Here is a 23712-nt window from a genome sequence, read left to right as displayed (position 1 = left end):
GAGGACTGTGTTCGCTTCCTCAGGAATTCTTCAGACCCTAACTTTATGGACTTCATGAAGTTTGCGGCTAACAAAGATGCTGACATTGATCCACAAAATCCTCTTCTTCCTAGAATCAGGGATAAGAGAGAGTCAACTATTAGCACAAATGACTCAGCTGTTAAAAAATTAGCATCCTTCCTGAAAGAATCAAACACTACAACCATGACAGTTAACTTAGCTATATCCTTTTTCAGATCCTTGTTTGAAAAAGGTTTAGCAGCTAGCACTATTACTACTCATAAATCGGTCGGCAGGAAGGATAGTTTCAGTTGGGTTTCCAGATAGACCTAACAGAATCTTACTTTACGTCTATTCCTAAAGCCTGTGCTAGACTTAGACCTTCTCAAAGGCCTACTGCAGTCTCATGGTTCTTAAATGATGTTTCCTCAAACTAGCCTCAGATACTGACAACTCGTCTTGTACATTCATAATGCTTCTTAGAAAGACGTTATTCTTATTAAGCCTAGCTTCAGGAGCTAGAATTTCAGAACTGTCGGCTCTATCCAGAGATGCGGGTTCATGTGGATTCCTCCCCTCAGGAGAAGTTCTGCTTGCGCCGGATCGTAGTTTTTTGGCTAAAAATGAGGATCCTCTTGCAAGGTGGGCTCCTTGGAAAGTCATCCCACTTCCGCAAGATCCTTCTCTCTGCCCAGTATCAACTTTAAGAGCCTTTCTATCTCGCACATCCTCAGTTCCTCAGGTTTCTCTCTTTTATGAGAGAAAAAGGTGTACTTTATCAGTAAAAGGAATAGACAACAGATCCTTTACTTCATTAAACAAGCCAATCCTGATTCATTTCCGAAAGCACATGACATCAGAAGGAGTAGGCCACCTCAATTAACTACTTTCAACATATGAAACTTTAGGATCTTAAAAAGTATACTGGATGGAAATCTCCGACAGTCTTTAAACGTCACTACCTAAGTCCTTGGAATCTTTAAAATTTTCTGCAGTAGCAGCGGGAAACATTGTTTCTCCTGATACTGTATAGTAGTCATAGTATAGATCCAGGTCTCCTTTCTACCTACCTCGTCCAACATGCCTCACCCTATTGCCATGCTATTCGATACTCTAGCCCCCCCCCTTTTTTTTTTTTTTTTAGCCGCTGAGATCATATTGTGGATTGTCCCTTATTTTTTTGCTAGGGACATCCACACTATGTACTTATAATGTACTTCAGTGTCCCTACCCTTATTTTTATGGCAGGGTAGGGGGGTAGGACACAATGTGTGTATATTATGTAAATATCTTACTTAAGTGAATCTATTTTGTTATTTTGCATTGCATTACTGGATATTTCTATGTTTAAGTAAGTTAATTTTAAGTACTTTATATTGTTTGCTTTCTTTATCATGTCATTGTTTAGGATAAGTTAGCTTTAAGTACTTAGTTTGTATACTGTAATGTCCCTGATTCACTTATATTATATACCTCTTTTTTTACAACTGATTTTCATTTGTCCTTATTCCCATCTTGTCTGTTTCTCTGGTACTCTTTCATAGGCCGACACGAGCTGAGCCCAGAAAAAGGGATTTTGACGTAGGAAAAATCTATTTCTGATTTCTGGGTGATTGGCTCGTGTCGCCCTATGAAACCCACCCTGTCTTGTTTTACCCACCCTGCAGGACAAGATGTTTCATAGATTAAGGATGACCGCTAGGGGCGCTGCTGTCCGTGGCGTCAGTATAGTAGTAGTAGCGCCGCATCACCCCTTTCGTATCAGCTCTCTCTGGTGGGGATTTTAGATTGGAAGGTCTAAATGGTGAATGACTCGTGGTAGTGATCCCACTCGCCCCTATTCTCATACCGACACTTCTTTATAGAGTGAGCGAGTCAGTTTTACTGACATTTTCTTATTTTGTTTTTCTCTGGTAATTTTAGATTAATTTTGCCTAGAAAGAATTATATTAAGGATACTTTCATAGGGCGACACGAGCCAATCACCCAGAAATAGATTTTTCCTACGTCAACATCCCGTTTTGTGATTTCGACGTAAAATATGTCCAGTCGGCACCCGAGAGACAAAAAATGTCGACGTAAAATACGTCCACTCAGCGTTTAAGGGTTAAGACGTTCGACAAGATAACGATCAACAAAGGCTACAGTTCTCAGCAAGTCTTCAACTGTGATGAGACTGGCCTTTTTTGGAAAAAAATGCCTTGTCGGACTTACATCACGGAGGAAGAGAAGAAGCTACCCGGGCATAAGACTATGAAAGACAGGCTTACGCTCGCACTTCGTTCGAACGCCAGTGGGGATTGCAAGGTGAAGCCCCTAACTTGTCCCCTATCTTGAAGACTCCTCGAGCCTTCAAGGCCCACAAAGTGCTAAAGGAGAAGCTTCCAGTGATGTGGAGGGCTAATACGAAAGCCTGGGTAACGAGACTTTTGTTCACTGAATGGGTAAATCTGTGTTTCGGCCTGACAGTGAAGAAATTCTTGGAAGAGAAGTGCCTCCCTCTGAAATGCTGAAATGTCTGCTGTTGTTGGACAATGCCCCTGTTCACCCTCCTGTCCTCAAGGAAGCTATCCTAGTGGAGTATTCTTTCATCAAGGTTCTTTATCTTCCTCCTAACACTACCCCTCTCCTCCAGCCCATGGACCAGCAAGTGTTATCGAACTTCAAGAAGCTGTATACAAAAAATCTTTTCAAGAGTTCTTTTGACATCACCGATACCACAAACCCCACCTTCTGTGAATTTTGGAAGGAGCATTTCGATGTTGTGATATGCATCCGACTCACCGATCAAGTTTGGCAGGAGGTTTCGAGGCGAACTTTGAATTCTTCGTGGAGGAAACTCTGGCCTGATGCTGTATCCGCACGAGACTTCAAGGGATTCAACATGGGCGAAGCTGATGCAGATTCAGAAACTGTTTCGCAACCAGATCTTGATGAGATCGTTGCACTCGGCAAGTCCATGGGGCTAGTCGTCGACGAGGACGACATCAATGACCTTCTCGAGGAGCACCAAGAGGATCTTACAACGGACGACCTGAAGGAGTTGGAGGCCATGCAACATAACGTCGTTCAAGAAGAGCTCTCTAGCAGCGGCGAGGAGGAGGACGACGACCCTATGACAACGGCAGAAATTAAGGATGCTCTAGCTGCTTTTCATAAGGTGCAATCATTTGTAGAAAAGAGACACCCCGACACCCCGAGAAGGCTTACACAGGTCGTAAGCTTGCACAGTTCAATAACGTTTGCCTGAGCCGTTTCAGGAACATTGTGAAAAGTAGGCAGAAGCAATCTTCCTTGGATAGTTATTTTTTAAAGAGGCCTTTAGTAGGAGTAAGCAAAAGGGAGATCCAATTGATACTACGAAAAAACAGAAAGTTGAAAGTGGTAGAAAAAAAATAACGTAAAGTATAAAAAAGTAAATAAAATGTAAAAATTAAAAAAAAGACAAAAAATAATTAATTTTAAGTTTTTTGTAAAGTTAAGTGTTACGGTTTTGTTAATGTGTTTCGTAAAGTTTAGTTTATGTTTCCTGACATTTTTTATGTATTTCGTAAAGTTAAGTGTACTTACTATAAGAAGTTTTCGGCCGTTTGTCCTCCTCCTCTGTCGCCCCTTTCGGAGATAGCCTCACTCGAAAGGTAAGATTCAACATTTTACTACATACGTACGTATGTATGTGCAGTATTTCTTGTATACCATGTACACTAATACGTACACTTTATTTACAGGTACGTACATATTAGTACTAGTACGTATTAAGTTAGTTATTGAATGGTCCAAATTGTTGTAGTATTTCATTGTTTAGTGGTCAATTTAGCTTTATTATAAAATTAATGGGGTGTCTTTGTAGGGCTTGGAACGGATTAGGCATTTTACATGTAAAATGCAGTTCAAGATACGAAAAGCTCATGATACGAAGGCCGCCTCAGGACGGATTAATTTCGTATGTCGAGGTACCACTGTAATTCATACTTCAGGCACTTCTGGCTATTAACAGCTTGCAACAGCGCTACTGCAGCACACAAGCCACTATGCTTGGCATCACACATTGGGCTAGCTGCCAAAAAGGAAACATCACACTTACTATTTAAGTAGATCTATATCACTATTCTGCGGCGGCCTAGACTATGGCAGTGGCGGTTTTTCTATGCAGTTTTACCTCCTGAACAAGAATTTTAAGTAGTACTTATTCTGAAGACTGTAATTAACCCCCAGGGGCTCGTACTAAACACTGCAAAATACATTTGACTCCCCAATTCCTGGTGGCTTTCGTATTTGCGGGGACGAACGATGCAGAATGCTTATATAGAAATATCACAATTTAATATTGACACTTTACGTTTAAATTTAGACAAGAAGCATTGCAATTACAATTTAATTCTCATAATATTTGTAACTAAAATACCCACAATTTTGAGATTACCACCTTAATATTAATAAAACTCATTTTACTTACTGCATAAAGTAGGCCAGGTGTGGTTGTCAACCAGAACACACAGTTCCCAAAACACAACTCTCCGAATACAATTCCCTTAACAAGGATCTCCTAGTTCACCAACAGGAGAAGCAACTGACTGCTTAGCCACTAACGCCATCTATTGTCCAGAGTATAAATATTTCCCTGACATTACCCCATTATCAAGATTATTCATTGAGTAAGAAAATACAAATTTTTATAATTACGTATGTACACATTTAGTCTCGACTCAGCAAGTCAGCAATGTGGTTATTGATTCCCGATACATGAACCACCTGAAAATTAGAAGCTGCAATGACAGTGACCATCTCATTAAGCGACTGTTAGAACTCTCTAAATTTTCAATATATGTACTTTAGAGGTTTATTATCTGTCTCCAAGATAAACTTCCTTGCATACAGATAGTACATGAAATGCTTCACACCCCAGACTATCGCAAGACCTCGCTCTATAGCAGAGTATTTTCGCTCATGTTCCAATAGTTTCTTACTTGCATAGGCCACTGGTATGGGGTAACCATTATAGTACTGGAAAAGAACAGCTCCTAGACCAGTAGAAGATGCATCTTCCCTTAAACAAAAAATTCTTTTAGAATCAGGAATCTTAAGATTTGGAGCTTTTGTTTACATCAACTTAAAATTTTCAAACTCTGTCTTAGCAGTTTCTGACAGTTCAAAAGGTTCTTTTACTTGTTTTGCCAGGTATCTTGTTAAGGTTCAAGTTTTATCTGCCAACTCTGGTAAAAATTGACGATTAAAATTTACAGATCCTAAAAAACTTCTTAACATTTTTTTATTCTGTGGACAAGAAATTTTTTGTATATCATTTAGTTTATCACTGAGTAGTAAAATATTATTACGACCAATCTTTAAACCCAGATAGCAAATTTCCTCAAAACCCAAAAAACACTTACCAGGTTTAGCTGTTAACCCATGCTTTCTGAAACTTAACAAAACTGACCTGACATCCTTCAAATGATTAAACCAGTCTTTGGAAACTACAAAAATATTGTCAAAATAAAATACAACATTCTTCTTCTTTGCTAGAACCATCCCCATTAATCTGATATAAGTAGCCGGAGCAGTTAATAATCTGAATGGCGTCCTTTTATATTGCATAAGACCAAAATTAGTATGAAAAGCTGTATACCTACGACTGTTCTCTGCACGAAAATCAATAACCAACCTATAGGTGTTATCGGGTTTCCGTATCATAACAGGAGGGGATGAATAAGATGATGACGAAGGTTCAATAATTCCGAGTTCAAGCAGTGATTTTACCTCCTTGTCAAATTCATTCCTTAAATGTAAATGAATTGAGTCACTTTTTCTTGAGAATAGTTCATGTGGCTGTATCTTTATGTGGTGCTCTATTGTAGTTGTAGATCCTGGAACAACAGAAAAAACATCAGAAAATTCATGAACTAGCTTCAAAATGTCTTCCTGGAAATCTCTTGGTAATTCTGGATTCACATTTACTTTAGTTTCTTCAGCCTCTACTACAACAATTTCAGGAGAAAAGTCTTCCTCTTCTTCAATAACACATACTTTATGCTCCTGAACTTCTGGTCCTAGTTCATCAGGCCAAACATCATCTGCAACGTGAAGATTATAGGCTGTAACACATCTGAAATACTTCTTTAACATATTTATGTGAAACAGCTTGGTTTTACCTTAAACATCTACATAATAAACAACATTTCCTATTACGTATTCCTGTAACTTTGTATGGTCCACTCCAAGTCATCTGTAATTTATTATTGGATACAGGTAAAAGAACAAGAACTTCATCACCAACCTTGAGATTATGTTTACCAGTCTTAAGTTCAAAGTTAGTTTTGTACTTTAGAGAAGATATCTCCATATTATGTTTAGCGACTTCAGCTGATTCAGCTAACCTGTCCCGTAATTTGGAAAAGAAATTATAGCTGTTAACAATGTCTTCAGTTAAATCAGGATTAGCCCACAATTCGTGCAAAACAGCTACGGGGCCACATACGTACTTGGCGACCATACAACAATTCAAATGGGGAAAATCCTAGACTGTCACTAGGTAGTTCTCTCATTGCAAACAGTGCTACAGGTACATACCTATGCCAATCTCTGGGTTTCCGTAAACATAGTTTCCTTAAAATTGCTTTCAGTGTGGTATGTTGTCTGCCTATTCTTCCATTGCAGGCAGGATGTTAAGGTGTGGTGAATAAAGGTTTAACTCCAGTCAACCTGTGAATTTGAAACATGAGATCTGAAATAAACTGTTAATACCTCTTTAGGAATTCCAACCCTAGCAAAAATAGATATCATGGCTTCGTCAATATCAATGGATGTGATATTTTTCAAGAGTACTGCTTCTGGGAAACTTGAAGCATAATCTACAAGGGTCAGTATATACTTATGACCTTCTGCTGATGGGGGAATAACAGAACCAACAATATCCATTCCAACGTGCTTATGCTTGTTCAGAACCTGTTTGCGCACCCGCACTGACACATGCTCTTGCTCCTGCAGATACACACGCACCTGTAAAACCTATTCCCTCTGTTTTTTGCAATGTTTCAACACGGAAAACGGAGACGTTTGAGTCGGAGTACCCATCCTCGGAACTTCCATCATCTGCTCCTCCTCCGTAGGTCCCATCTCCACCTCAGGATCCTCTTAAAGCTGGAACCAAGCCTTCCAAAAGGCAGCCATAGAGGCTTTCACCATTGATTAGAGGTCGTCTTTCCCCGACTCTTCCTCGAGAACAAGGCGGCAAGCAGGCTCCTTCTCCTTCATATGACCTTCCAGCCCCCCTTCCGATTCCTCTTGGGAAGTTGGGAGAGCAGTTAAGGGGATTTAGTATCCCTAAGCTGCCATGAGTGAGAGACGCTCTGGAAGCAAAGGCATCCTGTGACTCCTCCTTATGAGTCCAGACCTCCAACCTCTCGAAGTTCTCGATCTCCAAGGGCTCGTTCCCTTGTAGAGCAATATCATCTCTCGCCCATCGAGTTCGAACCCAGCCGAGATCCTCTTGACAGGGCTCCAACAGTGCTTGCGGAGGGGGTTCCATCTCCCCTCTCTCCTCCAGCTTCACCAGAAGCAGATAGGCGTCCTCCAACTCCACCTTCCCCCTTCTCACAAGGGGCTGTCAGACGGGGACATAAGGACCTGTGGAAGGCAGCAAAGAATCGCTCTTGCGATTCCGAGCCTCCAAGGGCTCCTGTGGCTCTGAGGTCCTCGGCTCCCAGACCTCTGCCGCCCTTCATGAACAACTAGAGACTTGGCCCCTTCTTCTTCAAGACTGGACCCCTCTCATTCACGCCCGGATGCGTCAATGCAGAGGGAGGATGATTTTCATGAGGCAACTGACAATTCAGCAGGCTACCTTCCAGAACCAGCTGCTCCAGCTGTTCCGGAAGATGCAGCAGCTGAAACCACCATCCGCGAGATCATCAGTCTCATCCGGAAGGTAAACTGCCTAGGAGAAGCTCCAACTACTTCTCCGAAAGGCCGTACATCGGCAGTCAACCTTCTTTGTCGCGCCCCTCAGGGTGCTCGGTCCCGGTTTGAGCTGCCCTTGACATCCCTGACAAGGGAGGCTCTGACCAAGGTCAATAGACAAGTTTCAGCGAGGAAGGACTCACTGCGGGCATCTCGGTCCTCTAAGCTACTCCCCTCTGCTTTCCAGAAGCAGAGGAAGTACTATGCGGCCCAAGAGGCTGAGCCTCACCCTTGCCCATAAACCTGACAATAACATTATTGGCACCTGGAGTTTCACTCCAGACACTGCAACACTGAACCTCGACACTCTCTTTCCAGGAGATGTCGCAGCTCGAACAAACCACGATGGCGGCGTTACAAGCAGCTTCATGGTTGGATTTTTGGGGCGGCACGGTGGGCTTTCTTGCCACCTCTGAGACTCCACAGCAGTCTGACAAGCAAGCGGACATGGCCCGTCAGCTCCATGACCTTGTTTTGTCAGGAGGTAAGGCTATGGCGTTCTTAGTCCACCAGCTTGCCAACCTCTGGGCCAACCTGGTGCTGAAGCACAGGGACTCTGTCTCATCAAGGCTTGATCAAACTGTGGACCCTCAGGATGTGACCGACCTGAGGAATGCCTTGCTTCAGGGATCCACCCTCTTTCCATCTTCGGATGAAAACGAGGTGATCAGAAACTTCAGGAGAGTGAGCCAGGATTCTTTGCTGCACCGTGCAGCATCCTTCCATTGGCCCAAACCTCTGTTGACGTCGCCTGGCTCTCCATCTAGGAGGGTTTTTCATCCTCCTGCCCGGGCTGATCCCTTTCCCACTGCCTCCACCACTCGGCGGCCGAGAGGTCAGCAGCCCTTTTCGGCCAGGGGTGGTCGAGGGCGAGGCAAACACGGCAGAAGGAAGAGAGTCCGCCGCGACCGGCGAGAAGGGCACTCCCCCCCACCCTGCCACCTGTGGGGGGAGGCCTACAAGCCAGATGGACAAGGTGGCAGTACCACGAGGTGGAGGATTGAACGCTGACTGTCCTCCGACACGGGTATCGCGTCCCGTTCATCAACTCTCCCCCTCCTCTGATTCGACCCCCAAAGACGTCATCACCCTATCTTCAGGGATCGACAAAGGATCTTGCCCTTCAGGCGGAAGTCCAGGACATACTGGGGAAGGATGCTCTTGAGGAGGTCCTTGACGAGTCTCTAGACTTCTTCAGTTGACTCTTTCTTGTAAAGAAGGCGTCTGGAGGCTGGAGACCAGTCATCGACCTCTCAGCCCTGAACGAGTTCGTTAACATAGTCCCAGTGGAGAACATGCGCTCCGTCAGTCAAGAGGTGGCTGGACGACACGAACCTGTTTGAGGGGCTCCCCTTTCCATTCTCGTCCACCTGATCTGCTCCTGTTTACGGACGCATCCAAGGAGAAGGATGGGGCGCGCACCTACTGCAACACCTGGCTTCGGGCCTATGGTCCGACCAGGAACGTCAAGATCATATCAACGTGCTGGAACTTCGAGCTGCCTTCCTGGCACTCCAGCACTTCAGCTCTCTTCTGACAGGTCACTCAGTGGCACTGATGAGCGACAACACCACCGTAGTGGCATACGTGAACCATCAACTAGCAGTACAGATTCATGAATGGGCAGCTCTCAACATGGTAGGGTTGACAGCTTGGTTTATTCCAGGCAAACGGAACATTGTGGCAGACAATCTGAGCAGGAGGACACAGATCATTTGGCTCCTCGGATAGTGAACAAAGTCTTGACTTTATGGGGTTCCCCAACGATAGACCTGTTTGCTACCGCTCTAAATTAGAAGTTACCGATTTACTGCTCTCCAGTTCCAGATCCAGCGGCAGTGTTCGAGGACGCGTTCCAGCACCCCTGGGACGGCCTCGACGTCTATGCTTTTCCGCCATTTTGCCTGATCAGGCAGGTGTTGAATCGAGTGCAATCCACACATTCCCTGGCCATGACGCTAGTAGCGCCGAAATGCCCTTCTACTTCTGCTGGTAGAGACTCCAAGAGTGCTTCCGCCACTCCCCGACCTCCTATGCCAGCCAAATGTGAGGATCTTCCACAATGCGGTGAGCTTTTTACATCTTCACGCATGGAGGTTATCCAGCAGCTCCTCACAGTGAAAGGCTGCAACAGCAATGTCAGGACACCTCAGGAAGTCCTCAACGTCTGTCTGTCAGACCAAGTGGGCCATCTTCTGTGGTTGGTGTCGTCGGAGAGGCCGTTCTCCTCTCGGAGCCTCTATCCCCTTGATTGCTGACTTCTTACTCTACCTCCGGAGAGAGAAGCTCTTTTCGGTCTCAGCAGTAAAAGGCTATCGCTTGGCCTTGAGCCAAGTCCTCATACTGAAGGGAATCGATCTCTCTATGCTCATACGAAGCTTTGAACAGGTTTGCACTCTGGTATTGGCAAAGCCTCCTCCCTGGGACATCGTTGCTGTCCTCAGGTCTTTGAAGAGAGCTCCGTATGAACTGTTATCCCTGGCATCTGATAGGGATCTCACCCTGAAAACGGTTTTTCCTCTTGCCCTTGCTTCCTCCAAGCGAGTCAGCAAGCTTCATGGCCTAGCCTATACTGTCGCTCATACTGAGCGCTGGACCAATCAGCTTCCTCCCTGAGTTTGTTGTGAAAACCCAGAATCCGGCCCACATCAATTCTCGGTTTTCTTCGTTCCAGATGAACTACTTCTCTGTCCTCTGAGAACACTGAGGCATTATCTCCAACGGACCAGCTCTACTCGACCCACCTTACAACATCTCTTTGTAAGTACGGGCCTGTCAACGAAGACGGTTACAAGGAAAACCATTTCACATTGGATTCGAGAGGTGATTTGCCATACCCTCTCCCCTCCCTCTTTTCCACTTGCTGGTACCAGTCAAGTGAAGGCTCATGATGTGAATGGAATGAGCACATTGCTTGTCTTCAAGAAGAACCTCCGTTACCCAGGTGATGGAAGCTGGCACATGGTCTCGCCCTTCCACCTTCACCAGGTTCTACCTTAGAGACTGTACCCACAGCTACCTCGACACAACTGACCTTGGTCCTGTGGTAGCCGCTCAGCAAGTGGTTTAGCTGCCTCTGTGCCCTCAGAGGTCGGAAGCATCGAATCAAGGATCGAGGTTCCGTATCAGGCTGGGGGGTGAATGTGAGAATATGACTGGCCTATTTTCTTTTCACCTTTTCCCTTTACTTGGGGCCACAGCATCGAAACCCGTTCTCTGGCACCGATTTCGATACTGGTAAGCATTCCATGTCCGACTAGTGGTTTTTCTGTAGACACACAGAAGTCAGTCTCCATACTCCTTTCCAAGGGGGAGTGTGCTGCAACAAACCCGTTATGATTATATAGCCTGGTTTTGGTTGCCAGAGAGGGTTCTATGCTCACGCCTTTGATACCTAGGCCGTCAGCCATCAGGTCGCATTTACCATGGCTCGCAGGGTGAACGATCCACGACCCCGAGCTATAAGCCTGAGTCCTGGCATCCTGGGTTCCATTCTCAGCCAACGAGACAGGACTTCCATCCCTACCTTAGGGTGAGGCTCCTAAGTAAAGGACAGAAGGGTTGTATACACTGTAGGAACAAATTACATTTTTAAAGTAAAATGTTTTTTTCCCTAACCATACAAACCTGCAGTCCTTTACTTGTATGGTCCCGCCAAACACCCACCCCCTTGATTCAGGGGTCATCATCAAAGTCCTGGCTGTAATCAAAATGACAACTCAGTGAGCTGGTGGAGAAGCAGTGCTTCCCCACCGCCAGGCAGGTAACTACCGGCCCAGTAGTTACTACCTCGATGTATAAAAGAATCTATTAGCTGATAGTTTCAGCTGTGCTGCAATCTATCCTAAGTAAAGGACTCCAGGTTTGTATGGTTAGGGAAAAATACATTTTACTTTCAAAAATGTAATTTTTCCTAACATACAGACCTGAAGTTCTTTAAATTTACAGCACACCTCAGCCACTCCTTACTCTGGTACCTGGACTGGAAGGGCAAGTAGAGTGCAGACCAACAGGTGGGCTTGCTGCCCCCCCCTTCCCCATGTAAAGAACTTTGGTTGGTATATTAGGAAAAATATAGATTGGATACTTTGAAAATCTATTTTTAGAATAAACTCATTGTATATGAACTATGGGAATGGTTAGAGTAATCAAGATGAAATCTATTATCTGTTCTAAGCCAGAAAAAACTCTGGTATGTATACAAGTGAGTTTCACAGTATTGGCCAAATTATTCTGTTAATGAATATGTTGACTGTTATACAGAAATTAAGAAATAAAAATGAAGGTCAGATGGTCTCCAATAAGTTGATTGCATATTGACAGTTACATGTGCTTCTTCAAGTGTAGGCAAGGGCCCCTATTAACTATGGGCTCTTTTCTTCACCAGCTGGAGGGAACTGCCTGATCTACCTGTCTGAAAGTTTTTTTTAGCACTCAGGAACATTTTCTCATGGGTGTTGTAAGCTTTAAGTTGCTTCTAAAAAAAATTTTAAATTTGGAAGTAACAAGTCTTTTCTGAGTTTGTTTAACAAGTTTTTTGTCTCTAAGAAGAGTGAATTTTTATGCTGCCACAGTCATCTAAGGTTTGGTGATGTCCCTTCTGCTTTTCCTTGACAAGCAGTTTTACTTGGTCAAGCCCTCATTCCTCTTTTGTGATATTGTGGTATCAAACCATCCATCTCTGCTTCAAGATTTAGGTCAGCCCTACCTCTCCTGGATGATTTTTGAACAGTAGTCCCATGATTTTGACTGCTGTTCAATGGCAGTGCATAAACTCATATGATTTTATCTCCAACCTAATCTTTTCAGAGAGTGCCTTTGAGGTCTGACCTCAAAGATTAGTAAGTCTATTCCCTGATAACTTTCAGTATTGGGTTTGTTCTTCAGGTCATTTTCTCAGATTCACAGTAGGCAAACACAAAACATTTGCTCCTTAGGCCAGGTAGTTACAGCATTACACAAATACAATCCTATGTTCATTTTTCTGCAATCCTATGGTTCATCATCTGTTTTGTTGCAGCTTATGTCTGCAAGGAGTGATGATGTGGTCTTCCTCCATTACACCTTTCAAAAAGATGTGTACTTACCTCCTACTTCTACCCTATTTCATCACCTTTTAACAGGATTTCAGTATAGCCTCTGTCCCCAAGATTCCTTTGGAGTGTTGGGTTTAAGTTTTAGTATTCCAGGAACTCCATTGATCTCTCTGGATTTCTCTCACCTAGTTGGTGTTACATAAGTTCAGCTCCTTCCTATTCAAGTGGCTATTCAGGATAGATTAAAACAATGGGTCTGTGAATAAACAAATAAAAATGTTTTTTAAAAAAATTTATTTTTATCCAAAAACATTTAGTTAACTTGCTCTCTTTCTGACCTCTTGGCTCTTTCACAGGTGAATCAGCCTTCACACAAAGACTGACTCATCTGATTGCAATTAGTAATCCCTAGAAACCTTACATACACCAGCCTTCTGTGTCTAGATGTTGTTTTCTGTTTTTGTTATTCTTCATGTAATATGGAGACTGAGAATATGTCTTTTGTACGAATTAGGATCAGTTGAAGTAATAATTTTGTGTGTAAAAGATTACTTTTGTTAAAGATCCTGCCTTTCAACACGTCTAGCAGTATTTTAAAAACTTTCATAGTTAATTGATAGAGTATACAAGAACATTCACTAAATTTTAAGTGTATTGTGGTATGCTATGTGCCATTCTTTTTACTTGTATATTGTAACATGTTTACTATACCAATGGTTTAAGTATACGTGTCTTAAGTAGTGGTTAATGTCATCAGGTAATTCTTGGCACGCCATTCCTGCTCAGTAATCCAGTTGGATATTTGAAGCAATCCTTCGATGTAGGACGGGTGTTTTTATTCAAGTGGACTGTGAATTGGCGTTTCCTGTCAGAAGAAGTTTTTGTGAACCCAGGATTTCATTTGGTCCTCTTGATTTTGCACATAGTGCTCTTAGCATCTTATGCATACACACACTGGAACAAGTAAGTACTTAGGATATTTCTGATAGTCATTCACATTAGCCACTGTCCAGTATGGTTTTTTGTGTTATGAATTATTTAATTGTTTGTTGAAAGATCTTTAGGTTTTCAGTATGAATATGAAGTAAATACTGTATGTATTTGTTTTTTTCAAGGATAGGATATAGTACTCATTACAATATGTGTACAGTATAGACACTTAGTAAATAGTGATACTCACCCTTATTGTATTAGAATGAGTCCTCATTTTTGTATTGAATTTGCTAGTGTAATGTCTTAGTCTAGGAAAATGAGAGGGGTTTCCTCTCAGAGTAATGGGTTGAGGAGATTTGTTACCTTTTATCCTGAGTTTTGTGAGAGGATGTTCTTTTTCAAGAGATGTAATTACATACTGTCAGGTTATATAAGTTTTCATAAACAATTTAAAGATGTAAGTTATAAAAGTATATTGATATGTGCATGCATATATATGTGTGTATGTGGATCTAGTTAGTAAATGTTGAGAACACTTTAGCAAAAATTGGTATGTATTTCCGGCATCCATGACAAATGCTAGTTTACAGTTTGTTTCACTACATGCCCACTGCTTTCACTATAGCCTGCTGTGTTTATCCATGCAGAATCCTATACAGTACTTGTATTACAGAGTAGAAAACAAAAAATCAGCTGCTGCAGGTAGATTAATGCATGAACATATATGGTTCCCTAGGTCCGATGGCTAGCTGTCACAATTATTTCAAGTTTGCTGAATGCTTGCAGCTCACAAAGATCCCCATACTTTTAGACTTTTCATGATTGAGTTTTGTCATTTTTCACTTTTTTTTTTTACTTAACTCTCTTATCATCTGTTAGACCATTTTTCATTGCCGCCTCTGTGGTTTGGGGCTGTAGGTGGTATGTGTCCTTTTCTTCAAATGAGGCATCTTTGTGCTGCTCAAGCAGGCAGTTGCAGACACTAAGAAGAGATCCTGTTTGCCTTCACTTGCAATCAGGGAAGCTCTTGTAACGCTTAACAGCAAGCATATGATATCCACAGCTCTCAAGGGGGTAGGATTCCTTTACCCCAGCCTAGTTTGAAGACAACCTAGAGGAATTCTCCTTGCTTAAACTTTAGAAGGCCACAATTTCCCTGGAGCACCTTCAGCCACCAAGGCAAGGCAAGGCATCGTCTCAGGACTTTTTTTTTTCAAGGTTTGAGAAATAGCAGAAACCCAGGAAAGAAATATTTGCAGCAGAACCTAGATTAGAAGCAAAGATGGAAGGTTATATCGCTAAATGGCCAATGCTAATGCTTTTATTTCAGTCATTGTGGTGGGTCAGATGTCAGACAAGGATGCAGTACAGCAGAGGGTATGACAAGCTCATGATGTCACCATGATGCAGGTGCAGCTGAGGCATAAGACTCACTCTCTCTCTCTCATGTATGTGTGTGTGTGTGTGCACGCATGCGCGGCCCTTTGCAGTGACCACAATCATTCCAGCAACTATAACTAGCAGCAGATGCCTCACCAGTGATAAACACTGTTAGAAATATTTTTTACATTGTTGTTATAATGTGATTTCTTTTACATCTTTGCTGTTTTATAAGTTCTGTACATTTACTGGTTTTCTTTGTTTGTGGGTAGCTGAGATGGAAGTTTGGCATAATTCCAAGAGTGTTTTTCACCCAATTCTTATGTCAGACTGATTTGCTACAGCTGCTGCTCTACAATACTTTAGCTTGTCATATATTAGTAATTCTTTTACACTACCCTTAATAGCCAACAACCAGCTCTACTCCTCAGGAATGATCATGAATCTTAGCTAATAAGTGCGTTTGTCACTTCACCCCTCTCTCGTAGCTTTCCTTCAGGGACTGACTTTGTCACTGGCCTCTTCCCTCTCAACAAGGAGGGAAGCAGTTGTTGTTGGAGCTTAATTTAGCACCTGAGACCACAGAGAAAGCCAGTTGATCTGGAACCCCATATTTTGAGAACTCTGGCCACATCAGACATGACAATTACTCAGATGTCACCCTGTGCCAAAGGCACCCATGGAATTCACCAAGGGAACATGCTTCAGTTCCACAAGGATTCTATTTAAGGGATTTTGACGAAGGAAAAATCTATTTCTGGGGGAGGACCTGTGTCGCCCGGTGAAAAATCCCTGTAGCTCATTTTCAAGTATAAATAAACTCTAGATATACCAGAGAAAAAGCTAGCATGTTATGCTGAAGTTACTACCCTCAGAGCGAGCACCCGAAGGGTGTCGGTATAAGTATAGGGGCGATGTGGAAACCACAATTCACAGGACCTCTGCCACTTAGAAGATTCCTTCTCCAAAATCCCCCTTCGCGGTGGGAGCCGTCACAACGAACCCCACCACAATCTCCTCTCGCTACTACTACTAATACCCAAGCGCCCCTTTCATTCCTGGAATAGCCTTTCAAGCTTGGATTGGCCAGGGTGGGGAAAGTAAAAAGGAAAGGGTTGGGTTCACTGGGCGACACAGGTCCTCCCGCAGAAATAGATTTTTCCTTCGTCAAAATCCCTTTTCTGGGTTTGACCTGTGTCTGCCGGTGAAAACATAACAGAATTCCATCCAAGCTAAACAGATACCTTCATGTAATAGGGGTTAATAAAACCCAGAGTAAAGTTCAAATATAAGACTATTTAATACTGAAGTTTTCTGAGCAATATTACTGAAAAGCTAATAAATTTGGACCTTAACCTACTTAAAACTATTAATACAACAATATAGTATGGTAATGTACCATAGGCATCTGAATAAACTTGACAGTTATGTACAGAATATCTGGTGAGGCCACTGTGGCTCTACCAACTAAATATTAACATTATTTACAAGCTCCGGTGGCGGAATAGACAGGTCTAGCCCAGCCCGGGGAAGAGGTTGGTGGGGAGTACGAGCAAGTCAGGTAGGTAGGAGAGTGTGTTAGGAAAAGAATTGACAGAAGGGAAATTTAAGGGAGTTTGTCAACCCCCTTCTTCGGGGAAGACTCTGCTTCCTGCCGCCACTGTTGGAAATTTAAGGGCCTCCAAGTTCTTTAGATAGTGGCGCTTAAAAACTGCCGGAGATTTCCAACCCATATACTTCTTCAGGTCCTCAAAGTTCATATTCTGAAAGTAGTTAATAGAGGTGGCAACTGCTTGGATGTCATGAACATGTGGAACAGAATCCGGATTGGCTTGTTTAATGAACTAAAGTATTTGTTGCCTGATGCCTTTTAATGTGATTGTACCTCCTTTCTCTCTAATAAAAAGAGGACCTGAAGTCATTTGAGAAGTCCTGGCTATAAAGGTCTTAAGAGTATGGACGGGACACAGTGACTTATCCTCCGTGAGAAAGAATTTTCCAAGGCGTCCACCTATTCTGTGGATCCTCGTTTTTAGCCAGAAACTGCCTGTCTGGTGAAAGCAGGACTTCGCCTGACGGGAGGAACTCAACATTGCCTGGGTTTCTGGAGAGAGCCGATAGTTCAGATATTCTGGCCCCTGATGCCAGGGCCACTAAAAATAGAGTCTTTCTAAGAAGGGTTGAGTAAGAACATGAATCGTTATTAGAATCTGAAGCTAATTTAAGGACGTCATTTAGAAACCAAGAAACCGTCTGAGGACGGTCTACCAGTCTTAAACGGCACATGCCCTTGGGATAGAGGAAAAGTATGCGTCCGATAGGTTGATATTAAAGCCTATTTGGAAAATTTTTCTTAAGGCTGATTTTACCGTAGTAATGGTACTGGCGGCTAGACCTCTCTCAAATAGGGATCTAAAGAAAGAGATTGCCAGATTTGTGGTCATTTCGTGAGCCTCAGAGTTCTTTAGAAACTTGGCTAGTTTCTTTACTGCTGAATCATATTTTCTAATTGTGGACTCCCTCTTATCTGACTTTATGAATAGGATGTTTGATGGATCTATGCTTGCATCCTTCTGTGCCGCAAACTTCATGAAGTCCATAAAGTTAGGGCATCCAGAATCCTTGAGGAAGCTGACACAGTCTGAGTTTGTACTACCTGTGTCAGTTTTGGGTACGGGATCCGCTTGGGCTTGAGTTTCAGTTCTAGGAGGAGTGGATACCAGTTGCTCTTCGGCCAGTTGGGCGCTACAAGTGCTATCTGGCCCTTGAAGGATCTCAGCTTGTGCAATAGTACCTTCAACAGAAGGTTCACCGGCGGAAAGAGGTAAATCCTCCGCCAGTCGTTCCAATCTAGAGACATCGCGTCGGTGGCGAAGGCTCGAGTGTCTAGGTTGGGAGCCACGTAGCAAGGTAGCTTGTGGTTGGCTTCCGTGGCAAAGAGATCCACCTGAAGATCTGGGATATGATCGACAATCCACTTGAATGATTTGTTGTCCAGGGACCATTCCGATTCCAGAGGAGTTGCCCTGGAAAGTGAGTCTGCGACAACGTTTCTTACTCCTGCTAGATGAACTGCTGACAGATGCCAGCGATTCCTCTCCGCCAACAAGAATATTGCTATCAGTACATGGTTCAATTTGCTGGACCTGGAGCCTCTTCTGTTTATACAGTTTATACAATGTACCATTATGAGACTGTCCGAGACTATCCTTATGTGGGCCTTCTTGGCCGGAGACAGCCGTTTTAGGGTCAAGAAGACTGCCATTGCTTCCAGGATGTTGATATGGAATTGGCGGAATGTTTCTGACCATGTTCCTTGTGCTTTCTTGTGCAGCAAATATCCTCCCCAGCCGCTCAGAGATGTGTCTGTGTGGGTGGTTAGTGATGGCGGAGGGAACTGCAGAGGCACTGACTTGGACAGGTTCCGATGTTCCGTCCATGGACGGAGCCTCTTTTTTAGAATAGGAGGAATTACTGAAACCCTGTCTCTGAGTTTGCTGTTGGCTCTTGTTCTCCAGACTTGATTGATGTCCTTCAATCTGGCTTTTAGCAGGACGTCTGTAACTGACGCGAACTGAAGTGAGCCTAGGATCCTCTCTTGGGCTCGCCAAGAAGCTCGTTTGTTCCTGAGAAAGTGCTTCGTAGCCTTCGCTATTTCTTTGGCCTTCTTGGGCGGGAGAGATAGCTCATGTTTGTTCAGGTCCCATTGGATTCCCAGCCATTGAAAGCGGGAAGCAGGGTCAACCTGGATTTCTCCCTGTTTATCTGGAACCCTAGGAATTCCAGGAATTCCAGCACCTTGGATGTTGACTTGTGGCATTCTGCCCAAACCAGCCAGTCGTCTAGGTAGGCTACTAGCAGGATGCCTCTCTTTCTTAGTTCCTGAACTATTGTCTCCCCTAGTTTGGTGAATACCCTGGGCGCAATGTTGAGCCCGAAGGGCATGACTCTGAACGAGTAGGCCTGTTTCCCTAGTTTGAAGCCTAGGTACAGGGAAAAGTTCCTGGCTATTGGAACATGATAGTAGGCGTCTGTAAGATCTATAGAGGTGGTGACGGCCCCACGGGGAAGTAAGGTCCATACCTGCGAGATCGTCAGCATATGGAACTTGTTGCAGTGAATGTAAGAGTTGAGACGGGATAAGTCCAGAATCACTCTTTTTGTTTGAGTCCTTCTTTGGGACACTGAACAACCATCCCTGAAATCTTAAGCGTCTCACCTTTTTTATGGCCCTTTTCTGGAGGAGATCTTTGGTATAGTCCATAAGGTCCGCCATAGGTTTTTGATGGAAACTGATTGGTGGGGGAGGCCCTTTCTCCCATTTCAAACCCAGGCCTTTCGAGACTATACTGTGGGCCCATGGACTGAAGGACCATCAGTCCTGAAAAAGATACAACCTCCCTCCTACCTGCGGACCCTCACTGGTTGGAAGCAGGTCTGGCGCCTCTACCTCCCCGGAAGCCCCTGCCTCTTGCTCCACCTCGTAGCCGGGAACCACCTCTGGCCCGGGTACTTCCAGCGTGCCTGCTATATGAACGAAAGAGATCTTTTGCTTCATAAGCTGGGTTGAAGGCTGGGGAAGTAACTACAGCCGTGAGGTAGAGGGCTGAGGGGCTGTAGGAGTTTGTACCAAGACAAACTGTTGTTGGGGGAGCGCCTTAGATGTAGATGGCTTGCCCATTTGCGTCACTGGCACTGCTTGCATGAATGCTTGTGGCCGAGCTGTCTGCCTTCTTCTTGGTTCTGGGCTGTTGTCCGGACCCTTCAAACTGGCGCTTGAAGGGGAAACCCCAACAAACCCTAAGGCTCTGGTTGGCCCTGGATGCCTCATGGAGGATGTTATTAACCTCTTCCTTGGGGAAGAGGTTCTCTCCCCAAATTGACGATCTTATGAGCCTGTTTGGCTCTTGTTTAATCGAGGCACCCGCCAGGACGTGCTTCCTACAAGCTTGTCTTGCCATAGCAAAGTTGTACAGGTCAGCCTGGAAAGTCTGCAAAAGCGCTTTCGTCAGGACCCTGAAGACTTGTTCTTCGACGTAGGTGGAGGCTACCAGCTCCGCCGCTGTGACGGAGTTAATAGATCTTGCCAGTCTGGTCTTAGCTTCGAACTCCGCCTTCACTAAGTGATCAATTCTAGGCAGCTTCTCATAGAAGAGGTCAGAGGCGCAATCCGGGTCAAGCTTACCAGTGGTAAAAGTGGCCGGAGCGTCCTTCCAAATTTCCAATCCAGTGGGTAAGAGAAGAGAGGTAGCCTCTGTTTCTCTTAAAACTGGCATGGGCTTATCCTCCATCGCTGCTTGCAGTGTCAACTCCGCCACCTTAGAAGTGAAAGGTGACGGAATGTCGTCCGGGGTCACGAATATCGTGTAGTTGCCCTTATGCGGCGTCAATTTAGTGTTGACGCAACCCCAATTGGAGAGGGAACGAACCCAAGCAGCTTGGGCCTGCTCCCTTGGGAAGATTACTGTTTCCTTAGGGACTTGATCTACCCTAACTAGCATATGTTGGGCTAACCTAACAAATCCGGGGAACGGGAACTGGAGCCCTGGCGGAAAGAGTTCAAAATCCTCGATCGTGCGGGTTCCACATCCTTCAATTGTTAGTTTCCTGTCCGAGAACGGGGCATGCAGTGCCAGTCTCCACGGATTCTCCTTGTCAAACTCGGGTAGTTTTGACGCGTCCGGCACCATCATGGATAGCGCCGGAGTCCCGGAGTGGAGAAGTCCGGTGAGCATATCTTCCAGGGGCTTGATTCTTTCCGTCAATGACGTAAAAGCTTGGCTGGAGGTGTCCGGGGCCGATGCGAATCTCATCGCCTCAAGCCTCTGGTCGATTACACCACTAACCTTCGTCAGTAGAAGGTTAGTGAAGGCTTCCGGGTCGAACACAGACTCCGCTGCCTTAGGAACAGCCGGTAAGACACCTGTCCCCATAGGAAGGGAAGGGTTCCTGGCAGCAGGTGATGGATCGGCAGATCTCGACAGCTGGGGGGCCGAGGACAACTCCGTCGCCGCTGGCGGAGCTGGTCTGGTAACCTTTAAAGTCTTAGGTTTTACAGACTTTATCTTGGGAGCGACAGAAAACGCTCCTCCATATTTGGGAATGGGCTTAGAGAAGCCCCGAAAGGAAGAGGAAGAAGAAGGAGTAGGGCTTAATATGAGATTCGTCTCACTTACCTCCCCACCTACCGGTTCGTCCATGACTATCGGTTCTGAATTGATGTTGATGGCCGCCACCTCTTCCATCAGATCTTCCTGGTCATCAGGGCCTGGCATCGTAGCCACTCGGATGGCTTCTATGAGGGGTTCAGCAATATCCGAAGGGACTGCTGTAGTGGCTGTGGCTCCCTGGAACAACATGGCGCAAAGTCCGGCGTCCAGGACGTACGGTTGGCCCTTCGGCGCGTCCTTGCCGAACCCCGCAACCCACTTCCTGAGGGCTACTCTAGCCCCGTGGTGTGCGGCCGGGTCCGCCTGTTAGGGAAAACTCGAATTAATGTTTCATCTGGAGAGGGAAGACTATATTAACTTGTTAAGTCATTATATGCAGCCTGATAAGTCATTATATCCAGCATATAACCCTATGATGTGATGCATCACTAACCTGGTCATTAGACTTGATCGTCACCATGTCATACCACACAGTGCAAGCATCTGGGTGTCAGACCACGTAGTTGTCTAACTACACCACGCAGTTAGCATGGGAGCAACATATTACGTGGCCCTAAGAATTTGCCCAACGAAGCATGGCACCCCTCCGCCTGACAACGAACCATCTGTAATGAAATGTATTTATGAGCACCGAACTTCGGTAGCGGAGATAACTCCAGAGAGCGCATGCACCTTAATTTAAGCAGGTTTAAACTTAATCTTTAAGCAAAACAACTAACTACAAAGAATAAAGTATCCTTTTCTTTGGGTGTATTAGCCTAATTCCAATTTTGTCCTTGAAGAATGGTCAGATTCTTTGTTGTCAATCTGATGTCCGCCTATGCCGGAAGGGGAGGAAGGATTCTTCTCCACCCAAACCCCTAATTTTCCTCCGGCGCAGGCGGCGGAGTCAGATGGCTACGTATACCGTAGTCGAACCTTGATTTATTCTTCTTCCTTGCCGGAGCTCGGAAAGGAACGGAATTGAGCTTCGGCAACACCAAGTAGTGTTTCAACAGCGAGAGCGAAGGTAAATCACACTCAACCGGTTCCTTACGGGACCAGAGCTGTGTGTAGAGCAGTCCCCGAAGCTCCACTTACTAAACGAATCGACTCCACTGTCCTCTACTTTGCCGGAAGGAAGGGGCTGGAGCAGCGGGCCAGAAAGAATTATTCCTCTGACTCCGCTCGCTATTATTATAGGGAGGCTGTTTCTTCCCACGCCCGAATTGTTACTGGAGTGAAAGAGAGACAGAAGGAACGAAAACGTCCAGTGACGGAGCTATTTTATACAGCATCCGGAGTTGCTTTGATCGACTGATGCGGTACTGGACCGCTGTAAGTCGGCGGAGCCACTTACCGGAGCATAATGGGTAACTCTATATTTAACAGCAATAATCCTACCCTCCCCTTCCCAAGGAGAGGGGGGGGTGTTAATATATGGCCGGTCATGATCGCCTGGTCACCCACCCGATCAGAGATGGAACTGTACCTAGGCCATATAGCCTAGCTCTCTTATCGGAGACTCGCTGACTGGCCGTGGCCCGTTGCGGTTGGTAGTGGTCACACCCGATCAGGAGGCTATGCCAGGTAGGCCAGGTGTACCAGACTGGTTTAAACAAGGATTACTAATACACATAATACAAGATTATACATAAGGAGGCACAATGGAAGAGTTGCCAGGGAATTAGGTAAAGAAGGGAGAAGCGGTATCCCAACTGGGTCCGTTATGGGTGTTCCAGAGTACCACCGTACTGGGCAGGGTAAACCAGTGGCCACCCTTGACTAACTAAGGTGGACGATGTTCCTCGACCAGACCTACTAGGTCGAAATCTTCGACCTAGACTGGCAGGGCGGGAAAACCTCAACTAATCCTACTAAACCAAACTTTTCGGTCTTGACTGGCCAGGAGGTAGGTCCAACTGTGTACAGGGTATCAGGAAGGAACCTCTTGGCTACCTCACCAAGCCTAGCCTAGGCTAGTTTGGCTATGAGGGGAGGGGAAGGGGGGCAACTCAACCAGCCTCTTAAAATACCAAATAACAACCTACTAAATAGTCTAGGCTATCCTTAATCTAAAAGTATCACTGTAATTCATGCAGGGACTGACGCCCGTCCGCCCATGAGCCGTGGGAGGAAAATCTATTGTTAAAGTGTACGTTAAATAACTACTCTTTAAAGCCCAACGAATTCATGGGCGGATTATTCTTAGTATAACACAATGAAACCAACTTAAATGTTATAGCCTATCTTTATAG

The 23712-nt window shown here is 44.7% G+C and overlaps 1 protein-coding gene across 1 annotated transcript in view; it reads left to right on the top strand.

The window, feature by feature from the left end:
- Nucleotides 1-23712, top strand: part of LOC135213647 (lethal(2)neighbour of Tid protein-like) — a 229336-nt gene that overhangs the window by 159286 nt on the left and 46338 nt on the right. Inside the window, exons 7-9 of the mRNA XM_064247689.1 lie at nucleotides 10122-10139; nucleotides 11784-11818; nucleotides 13750-13955. Coding sequence (XP_064103759.1) covers nucleotides 10122-10139; nucleotides 11784-11818; nucleotides 13750-13955 — 259 coding nt within the window. The remainder of the gene's footprint in view (nucleotides 1-10121; nucleotides 10140-11783; nucleotides 11819-13749; nucleotides 13956-23712) is intronic.

Source organism: Macrobrachium nipponense, chromosome 43 (genome assembly GCF_015104395.2).
Source record: "Macrobrachium nipponense isolate FS-2020 chromosome 43, ASM1510439v2, whole genome shotgun sequence".
Lineage (NCBI taxonomy): Eukaryota > Metazoa > Arthropoda > Malacostraca > Decapoda > Palaemonidae > Macrobrachium > Macrobrachium nipponense.
This window is presented reverse-complemented; position numbering and strand designations above follow the sequence as displayed.